General features: G+C 41.0%; 1 protein-coding gene across 9 annotated transcripts in view; it reads right to left on the bottom strand.

Annotated features, from left to right (window-relative positions):
* Nucleotides 1–2,654: 2,654 nt before the first annotated feature.
* REPS2 (RALBP1 associated Eps domain containing 2) overlaps nt 2,655–11,094 on the bottom strand; it is a 225,885-nt gene continuing 217,445 nt past the window's right edge. For all 9 annotated transcript variants that reach the window (XM_082681115.1, XM_082681117.1, XM_082681121.1 and 6 more), the window contains one exon: nt 2,655–3,030. In XM_082681115.1, the coding sequence (XP_082537241.1) occupies nt 2,962–3,030 (69 nt within the window). In that variant the 3' untranslated portion in view covers nt 2,655–2,961. The remainder of the gene's footprint in view (nt 3,031–11,094) is intronic.

Here is an 11,094-nt window from a genome sequence, read left to right as displayed (position 1 = left end):
TCTATGGATTCTTGGACTAGGAACTGTGGTTTCTTAGGGCCTTTGTCTCTCCACAAGCAAATGCAGGATATGGGAAGGGGTCCTCTCATCTCTGACATCCTACTGTGCAATGAGAAGAAAATGGGCACAGCTCCCAGCTAAGTTGCCTCCTTCTCCTAACCAGACCCAAAGCACTTCTCTAATATTTATAAAGCAGTCAGATCCCTCCAACTAAGGCAAATGTCTGCCTTGATTCCAACACACTCCCCAATTCCAGAAATCTACCTTTTGGGTTTGCTTCATGGTTGCTGGATAGGGAGGTGGCCAAAGCAATAAGCCACTACCAGAGACACTGAGGTACCCAATAAGCTGGTGATCTACTCCTACCGTGTTTTCACCCTTGGGACTATGGGACTCCCATGGAGGAAGACCACTTAACAATAAGGTTATTAAACCCCCGTGGATGGGGGCAACATCAACATTCTGCCCAGAGACTTCTGCCCAACAAGGTCTTACGCTTGAGTAGTTTTATAGAAGAGGTATAATGGTGATATCAATAACCCAGCCTTCCTATAAATCATATTAAAGGCTCACAGAAACATTATCAGGAGTTATAATCCTAAATTAAATAAAAGTATACATCCTACGAAAATGGAGAAAGAGAGGATGAGCGCTAGTTAGGTAATATCATGTTCTGTGTGTGTGTCGGGGGGGTGTAATTGTTTTTTTAAAAATCCACTTCTAGGCAAGTAAGAAACTGTGGTCACTCTTAAGTCCAGTCAAGAAGGTGGGGTGGAGATATTATTGGTGTGGGCTTTAATGCAATGCCTATGTTAAATTACTGGTTAGACTGTGCAATGCATGAGGCTTCGATTGTCCAATGCAAGTTTTTTCATTTAATGAAATCCAAGCTAACTAAACAAAACCCCAACCTCCGAATTTGGCTCACTCTGGCCTTGGCTTGATGGGAGAAAAACATGTCAATATTTTAAAAATGCATAACATAGACTAACATTCTTTAGTTTATATGTCTGCTTAATGGATATGAAGTGCTATCTGGAGTGTGTGCATATGTCCTGGAAGACTATGAGATGAAGTGCATATGCTAGTCTTTCCTGGATTGAATGGAACAAAAGGCAAACATGATGATGAAACGTCTGTGACAAGGACACTGTTGATAAAATGTGTTGCAGCCCCCAGAGCTCAGAACAAGTGAAAAGAGGCTGCCTAAAAAATGTGCACGCGCCCATTCATAATCTTAGGAAGGGTTTAAACTGGCTCCGAACCCCTCCCACAGGGACACAAAAGGCAGCCAAAAGGGAAGGAAAGGGGGACTAGAGAAACAGCTCAAGTCCCTGATTTTCAAATCCAAGCAATTCAGAATCCTTTAATATGCACAGAACAGAATCAACAATTTGGTTTGTTTTGGAAAAGCATCATCTTTGAGCGTTTCTCTTCCGTCATTAAGCTATTGATAAAGCTTAATGGAGTAAGAAAGCATTAAAACAAAAGCCTACCTCTTCTAAAAGCAGTCAACTCTATTGAAATCAAAGGCTTAGTTCCGCGTACCGCAAACCTATCCTAAACCACTTCAGAAAGGACCCTAGCACACCCCACCCCGCTATCCTAAGAATCGGTAAATTAGCAAAATGCACAAGAGACCGCATGTCCTGCCATCCGTCTCCTGAAGTGATGTTAAAGCTGGCGAGGCCGGATACCTGGGAGGGTCGATCAATTCCCACTTTCAGCTTGAGCTTACAGGAGAAGCACAGGCTATGTAAATTTCGATAGAGTACTGGCTCCTGCAATTTGAGCTTACTGTTTTACATCACTTACACTGGAGTCGGTTGGGCGCCTCTGAACTGCACATAAACCAATCCCTTCCCAAGGGTACACTTCACAGAGAACAAAATAGTCATATATCCAGTGTGAGGATCGGCTTTCTTTCATTATTTCTTCATACCCAATACACTTACGATCCGGGTTAAAATAACAAAGACAAAAATAACTACCAGAGATTGTTGCGTTACTGGTAACAACCATTGCCCCTTCTTCCCTAGTTTGAATACCTGGGTTCAAACAACAAATATTTATCAGTCCAAACAGTCTCATCAGCCGTTCACATTTGATGGGTGGTTTCCAAATTCATGCATTTACAGATATGTTAACCCGTGCAGGATAAAAGTAGAGACCTGGCAACTATTTATTTAATTTGATCGGGCAAGGCAGCTCAGGCAGATTTCTCTTGCCCAAAAATCTACATGAAAGGGCTGAGTTGTCTGGGTTGAAGGCTTAGCTGGGCCAAGTTAAATAGATCATGGACAAAATTACTACTTTACAGAGGTGTAAAGACTGAATAAGTCTTTGCCATTCAATAGAAAACAATAGTCATGTATTATTTATAGCTAGATATAATATCAAGATGGCACTAGAGAAGCAATTTTTGGCATATAGTGGTGGAGGGCACGGAGCCAGTCTAAAGCTAATGCTTTTGTTTTCTTCTCCTTTTTGTTTGTATTATCATCATGCCAAAGACTATCCAGTTGGAATCACAATTATTCAGGAAACCAATCTACTGTATATGATATACATACGAAAATAAAACAAGCATCCTGAAGGTACTGGATTACAAGGTTTTGTACAAGTCATAAATTCTTGAAATAAGTAGTGCTCTAAATTGTTTTTATTTGCTAGAAGATTGGTTTTGGGTAAGGAGCAACATCTAACACCTTGAGGAAGTACTTAAGAATGGGAGGTAAATCCCACTGATAGTTACAATTTCAAGTGTGATAATCAGTTGTATTTTTTCCACCACAGTAAAACGTACACGTGAAGCACAAAAGAAAAGGTGATATGGATTATATTCCGCCGCTAAGAGCTTTTGACACAGTCTCAGACGTCTATGACAAGTAGCTGCGTTGAAACATTCAAAGGAAAGATCTTGGCAGGAAAGGTCACCCACTGTTACTTGAATCTTGGGGGTCACAACACAGTGACTGGACGAAGTTGTTCCAGTTGGTTTTCCAATGCAATCCGTTCTTGATGAACCTCCTGAGTTGTACAAAACAAAGAGAAGAGAGGGGTCATTTCCTGGGTTCATCCCTACTTCATCAGATACTGAAAAGAAACTTATGACTGGACCCACAAGCATTTAGGTGCCACATGACTCAAGGACAAGTGGACTGGGAGGCATCATATTTAAAGCTGGTGACCGGACACAGGAGGCTTCACAATTTGCAGTCTCTCGACTCCTTTCTTAAGATGATGAAATGAAACTGATTGACCAACCCTCCCCACCCCCCACACCTAAATCTCACCCTCAGTTTTAACAGCGGCTGGCACAGAATGATGTTAAAAATTCTAAAAAATGATTGGAAGGGAGCAGAAAAGCAAAAGCAGACTCCTAATACTGAGAGGCGAGCCATCAGGACTACATCTCTAGTTGCAATCTCTTGTTTCCACTCCAGCACCATACTGGATTAGGACTGAGGGATGAGAAAGGGCACTGGTCGTCCTTCCACCAAAGTGTCATCCAGGTTCCTGCATAAATTATGGCTGAAGGTGTGACTTCTTGGCTAAAGGTAGAAAACAGGATCCACAATCTGCTATTTGGGAATTCAAACTTTGAGCCCTAAAACAGACCTACTGGCAGGGAGAGATGGGGACACGTAAAGGCACTCTGAAGTAGAATCAGTCAAGGTGGGAAGGAATTCTGTATAAAGGCTCAATTCTGGGCTTCCCTGGCGGCGCAGTGGTTGAGAGTCCGCCTGCCGACGCAGGGGACACGGGTTCGTGCCCCGGTCTGGGAAGATCCCACATGCCACGAAGCGGCTGGGCCCGTGAGCCACGGCCACTGAGCCTGCGCGTCCGGTGCCTGTGCTCCGCAACGGGAGAGGCCACAACAGTGAGAGACCTGCGTACCACACAAAAAAACAAAAAAACAAAACAAAACAAAAAAAACAATAAAGGCTCAATTCTGAGACATCTCAGAAGAAACAACATGCTAATAGTAGCGTAGAACTCAACAAACATTTATTCACCCACCCTCCTACCTACCATCCAACAGTCTTTGAGTATCTATCTACTATGGGCCCTATTCTGCTCTGGGTGTGATGATACCACCAAGGAACAAGATAGATCAAACCAATGCCCTCACAGGGCTCATACTCAAATGACTAGAGAAAAACAAGAAAGTTAAAAGAAAAAAAAAAACAACGAGATACTTTCAGAAGGAAATAAATAAGATGATGTAATAGAGAGTAATGTGGGGGATCTGGGAGAAAGGTGGAGAGGGTGGCCCGGGAAGGCTTCTCAAAGCGGATGCTACTGAGCAGAGACTTGAATGAAGTGAGAGGTGAGCCACATGAAGATACAGGCGAAGCATATTCAGGGAGATAAAATGGCAACCGCTAAGGCCCCAAAGGAGGGAACAAGCTTAGTGTATTTGATGAACCAAAAGGCCTGTGTGCCCAGAGCAGAGGAGACAATTAAGACCTTGGCAGGAGCTAAAGTCAAAGAGTTAGGCAGGCACCTTGTGGACAGAATAAGGAGTGTGGATGGATTCAATAAGGATTCAAAGTGTACGGCAACGAGGACGTTGAATCAGGAAAGGCATTCGGCCTAACTTAGAATTCAGAATTTTCACTCTGGCTACTGCGTAGACAATGGATTGTAGCAGGACAAGAGTGGAAGCAGGGAGCAGTTGGGAGGTTACTGCATGGAACCAGGTGAGAAATGAAAATGGCTTAGATCAGGTAGCAGCCATAAAGATAGAGAGAAGGAGATGGATTCTGGACATAATTTAAATCTAGAACCAATAGGAGATGTTGATGAAGGTGATATAGGAAAGAAGGAAAGGAATTTGGGATTGAGCAAGTGGGCGGCTGGTAGTGTGGTATTAATTGAGAACAAGAAGATTGGATGAGAAATGGGCATTTCAAGGAGAGGGTTGGGAATGAAGCATCTGAGATGTGTATCAGATATATTACGAGAAAAGTTGAATAAGCAGTTGTAAATACATGTCTAGAGCTTAGAAGAAAGAGAAATAGGGCTTGAGGCATAAATTTATGAGGTTGGATAGCCTTCAAAGCCATAGAATTATGTAACAACACCCAGCAAAATAATATATTGGGTTGGCCAAAAAGTTCGTTCTGTTTTTCCACAGCATCTTTCAGAAAAGCCCGAACTTTTTGGCCAACCCAATAGATGGAGGCTGCAGGTAAAGACAGAACTTAACATATGTACCAAACTCATTCCCTACTGCAACTCTACTAAAACAATTTTTTTAATTGGGGGGGTGTGCATGGTCATAGACACACAAGGACAGGGAAGACAAAAGGGAAGAGGTGATAACAATAAAATTGGTAAACTGGAAGGCAAACTGATGAATGCTGAATGAATTAGCAAATCCAGGAAAAATAAATGTGGGGATTCTCCTAGGTGCTGAATACGTCTCTTCCAGTTACGCATCATGGAACTGGAGAAAATAACCACAGGGTGGATTCGGGGATAAACTGAACCCACTGTGACAAGGACCTAAGCTACAACTCCACTGATCACCTGACCTCCATAAGCTCCTACTCTTAACTGGTGGATCACAGTGATGTTTTGGGTCTCCTGGAATAAGTATCAGTTCAGAGCCTGTGTCCAGTAATCCCCCCTAAATCTGATGAGTCCCTTTTCCCCAGTGCACAGTCACACACTTTGGGAAGGGCTGGGAGAAAGATTAACAATATAAACTTTTGGCTGCAGAGTACAGTCCTTCCTAAAGGTGACTCAGAGGCCCCTTTATGCAAGGGTTCTGTATCTGTAAACTGACTTAGTCTGGGAACTGACTGAGAAGCCATGACTAGAGCTCTGCTTGATGATTCTTCAGACTTCTGTCCACTAGACCTAGAACTTTTTCACTTCTACAGATCAAGTAAAGAAAAGTGAACTGCAAGCTAAGCATGAGGATAAAACAAGAACCAATCCGATTTCACATAGAAGAATCCCTGAAAGACTCAAATTGGCAGCACTAGATACCTATGAAAGTGGGAGTGAAAGAGGGGAGGACGACTGGCTTAAATAAGTTTTGCTTGAAAGTCTGCTTCAGAAGTAATTAGATCCCCGAATCCTTCCTGCCACTATGGTAGAACACTGAAGGTTTACTTCTTTGAAAGGTAAAACAGATGGCGTCTGGATTAGCAATAGAGAGATACAATTAAGGACTAGAAATTGGACTGGAAATAGGGGGGTTAAATGAATGCCCTGAATGCTGAGAAACAGATCCCTCTCCTCCACCGAACCAGGTCTTCCCTCCATGCAGGAGTCCACAAGAGTCTCCTCCCTGAGGACTCCAACCAGACCAAGAGGAAACAGCAAATGACACTGTCTTTGGGGGTTCCCCAATTCTGTAGCTCAGCCAAACTGGGGGAGAATGAAGCTCAAAGTTGACAAGCCCCACAACAGGCCATGAACTTGCAATATGCATTCTCATCCTCCTCCTAAATATAAGCAGAGAAGGACCATCAGCTATTGAAGGAAAGTATCTAATTAGAAGTGTATACAACAACAAAAAAAGCAAGTATTGAGGAAGAAGAAAAACTACCATTAAGAGAAGATATTACAACACTGAAACAAGAATAGGATGCCATTGAAAAGAATCAGAGAACAACAACAAAAATGAACTCTTGGTTATTAAACACAGGAGATGTACAGTTTAAAAAATAAGTATGTCTCCACATATAGACAAAAGAAAAAAGAGAAAAGAAAGAAACTAGAAAAGAAAAATTAGAAAACCAAACTAAGAAGTCCAGAGTCTGAAAACTTTCAGGAAGGGAGAACAGAGAAAATGGGGGAAGGGAGGTCAATAAAATTCAAGAAAACTCCCAGAACTGAGGAATATGGGCTTCCCAATTAAAAGGTCCTACCAAATATAGAGACCAATGGATAATAGTGACCTACGCCAAAGCAAAGGTAGGGGCGGGGGAGGCAAAAGCAAACTGCAAAACAGAAACGAGGTCACATACAAAGATCCATAAAACAGAACGAAGTGCGACATTTTACAAATTTTTTTATTATCATATGGTAAAACTGACTTCTTTTCTTTTATTGTACAGTTCTACAAATGTTAACACATATAGATTTGTGACACCACCACCACAAAGAGGGTTCAATACAGTTCCAACAACCAAAAAGCTCCCTGGAACTACTCACTGATATACAAACCTTCACCTCATGCATAACCCTTGACAACCAGTGGTCTGTTTTCCAGCACTACAGTTTTGCCTTTTCAAAAATGTCAAATAAAAGGAATCACGCAGTACATAACCCTTTGACACTGGCTTGTCTCACGTAGCATAACAACTTTCAGTTTCATTCAAATTGCTACGTGTATCATTCCTTTTGCCTGATGAGTACTATTTCATCATACTCCATTTATCCATTCATCCTTTGAAGGACATTTGAGTTTTTTTCACGTTTCCACTATCATATAAAACTGCTATGAACATTTGTGTACAGGTTTTTGAGTGAACATAAATTTTTCATTTCACTAAGGTAGATACCCAGGAGTGGAACTGCTGGGTCACAAGGTTAAATGTATATATAACTTCATAAGAAAATGCCCAACAGTTACTCAGAGTGGGGTATCATTTGGCATTCTCACCACCAATTCACGAGGGTTCCAGTTGCCAGCACTTGATGCTGTCACGATTTTCTGTTTTAGCAATTCTATCACTGTGTATACTGGTCTGTGATCATGGTTTCAATTTGCATTTGCCTAACGGCTAACAATGCTGAATATCTTCTCACATGTTTACTTGCCGTCCTTATATCCTCTTTGGTGAAGTGTCTGTTCACGTCCTTTGCCCATTTTTAAATTGAGTTGGTTGAGCTTTGAGAGTTCTTATTACTGAGTTCTTTATATAATCTGGACACTAGTCCTTTGTCAAATACGTGGGCTGCAAATATTTTCTCCTAGTCTGTAGCTTGTCTCTTAATTCTCTTGACAGTGTTTCTGGCAGAGTAAAAGTTTTAATTTTGATAAAGCCCAATTTATTGATTTTTTTTGTTATAGATTGTGCTTTTGGCATCATTTCTAACCCCAGGTCACAATAACTTTTTCCTACGTTTTCTTCTACAGGTTTTATACCTTTATGTTCTACATTTGCATCTATGATCCATTTCAAGTTAATCTTTGCATCAGGAGCGAGGTCTTCGATCAAGGTTCATTTTTTTACAGATGGATGACCAACTGCTACAAAACAATTTCTTGAAAAGACCATCCTTTCCTCAATGAATTGATTTTGTACCTTTGTCAAAGATCGAATGCCTATATTCATGTGGTCTACTTCAGGACTCCCAATCCCTCTCCACTGATCTATCATCAATCCCACACTGTCTTGATTACTGGAGCTTGATACTAAAAGTGATTCCTCTACCTTCGTTCTTCTTTTGCAAATTTGTCTTAGCTATTCTAGTTCCTTGGCCCTTATATATAAATTACAGGATAGGCTGGTCTATATCTACAAAATACCCTGTTGGGATTTTGATGATTGGTTGCAATGAATCTCTAGATCACTTTGGAGGAAAAAAGTATCACTACTATGTTGAGTCTTTCAATCCACAAACAGCATATGTCTCTCCCTTTATTTAGGTCTTCTTGGATTTCTTTTAGCACCATTTTGTAGTTTTCAGTATACAGATCCTGTGTTTTACGATGAATTTATACTTAAGTATTTCATCTGGGGGAGGGGGCAAGCTATTATGAATGGTACTGTTTTTCAAATTTCTGTGATCAGTTGTTCATTGCTTGTATATAGGAATATAATTGCTTTCTGTATGACCTTATATTCTGTGACCTTCATAAACTCAATTAGAAAATGAAATTTTAAGCAACAGTTCAATTTGCAATAGTGTCGCCAAAAACAAGGGAACAAATTTAACAAAAGACACATAATACTTACACACTCAGAACCACTGAGAGGAGTGTTTTCTAAAATCTAAACAATTAGAGAGAGAATCTTGAAAAATTTATACGACCTGATTTCAAGACTTACAGAAATCAAGACCGCGTAGTACCAATATAAAGATCAACAAATAGGGGCCAGACTGAAGCTGGAATGGGCCCAGTGTGAGGCATCAGGTGAATAAATTTTCTTTTAAGGCCGAAAAGCGAATTAACCTTACGCAAGATAACCATGAATTACAGCAGCCACAGCAAGAACTTCTAACCCAGATAAGCTTTTCCATTTACAAGGTGCCCTAGAAAAAAAAGGGTTCTCGGCCAAGCACTCACTAAAAAAAGAAGAGGGCAAACTATTTTTCCACCTCTTCACGAGCTTCTGGTGGCCAGGATAAGACCAGGTGGGACATCCCACTCGCTCCAGAGCCTGCAGAATCCTGGGGAAAACTGGCAGAAGAAAGCAAAGGCTGTGTGGCTGACAGGGGCTTGGTGCTCCAGCCAGGTGTCAGGCCTGTGCCTCTGAGGTGGGAGAGACGAGTTCAGGACATTGGTCCACCAGAGACCTCCTGGCTCCATGTAGTATCAAACAGCAAAAGCTCTCCCAGAGATCTCCATCTCAACGCTAAGACCCAGATCCACTCAATGACCAGCAAGCTACGGTGTTGGACACCCTATGCCAAACAACTAGCAAGACAGGAACACAACCCCACCCATTAGCAGAGAGGCTGCCTAAATTCATAGAGGTCACAGACGCCCCAAAACACACCAATGATGTGGTCCTGCCCACCAGAAAGACAAGATGCTAGTCGTCTCCACCAGGAAGCCTACACACCCCACTGAACCAACCTTAGCCACACGGGGCAGATACCAAAAACACCAGGAACTACAAACCTACAGCCTGCGAAAAGGAGACCCCAAATACAGTAAGTTAATCAAAATGAGAAGACAGAAAAACACACAGCAGATGAAGGAGCAAGGTAAAAACCCACCAGAGCAAACGAATGAAGAGGAAATAGGCAGTGTACCTGAAAAAGAACTCAGAGTAATGATAGTAAAGATGATCCAAAATCTTGGAAATAGAATGGAGAAAATACAAGAAACGTTTAACAAGGACCTAGAAGAACTTAAGAGCAAACAAACAATGATGAACAACACAATAAATGAAATTAAAAATTCTCTAGAAGGAATCAATAGCAGAATAACTGAGGCAGAAGGACAGATAAATGACCTGGAAGATAAAAGAGTGGAAATAACTACTGCAGAGCAGGACAAAGAAAAAAGAATGAAAAGAATTGAGGATAGTCTCAGAGACCTCTGGGACAACATGAAACTCACCAACATTCGAATTACAGGGGTCCTAGAAGAAGAAGAGAAAAAGAAAGGGACTGAGAAAATATTTGAAGATATTATAATTGAAATCTTCCCTAAGATGGGAAAGGAAATAGTCAATCAAGTCCAGGAAGCACAGAGAGTTCCATACAGGATAAACCCAAGGAGAAACACGCCAAGACACATATTAATCAAACTATCAAAAATTAAATACACAGAAAGAATATTAAAAGCAGCAAGGGAAAAACAACAAATAACATACAAGGGAATCCCCATAAGGTTAATGGCTGATCTTTCAGCAGAAACTCTGCAAGTCAGAAGTGACTGGCAGGACATATTTAAAGTGATGAAAGGGAAAAACCTACAACCAAGATTATTCTACCCAGCAAGGTTCTCATTCAGATTCCATGGAGAAATTAAAACCTTTACAGAAAAGCAAAAGCTACGAGGATTCAGCACCACCAAACCAGTTTTACAACAAATGCTAAAGGAACTTCTCTAGCCAGGAAACACAAGAGAAGGAAAAGACCTACAATAACTAACCAAAAACAATTAAGAAAATCGTAATAGGAACATACATACCAATAATTACCTTAAATGTAAATCGATTCAATGCTCCAACCAAAAGACATAGACTGGCTGAATGGATACAAAAACAAGAGCAGTATATATGCTGTCTACAAGAGACCCACTTCAGACCTAGGGACACATACAGACTGAAAGTGAGGGGATGGAAAAAGATATTCCATGCAAATAGAAATAAAAAGAAAACTGGAGTAGCAATACTCATATCAGAAAAAACAGACTTTAAAATAAAGACTATTACAAGAGACAAAGAA

The sequence above is a fragment of the Grampus griseus genome (genome assembly GCF_964374135.1).
Source record: "Grampus griseus genome assembly, chromosome: X".
Classification (NCBI taxonomy): domain Eukaryota; kingdom Metazoa; phylum Chordata; class Mammalia; order Artiodactyla; family Delphinidae; genus Grampus; species Grampus griseus.
Note: the sequence above shows the minus strand (reverse complement) of the source record. Positions and strands in the feature narration are given on the sequence as shown.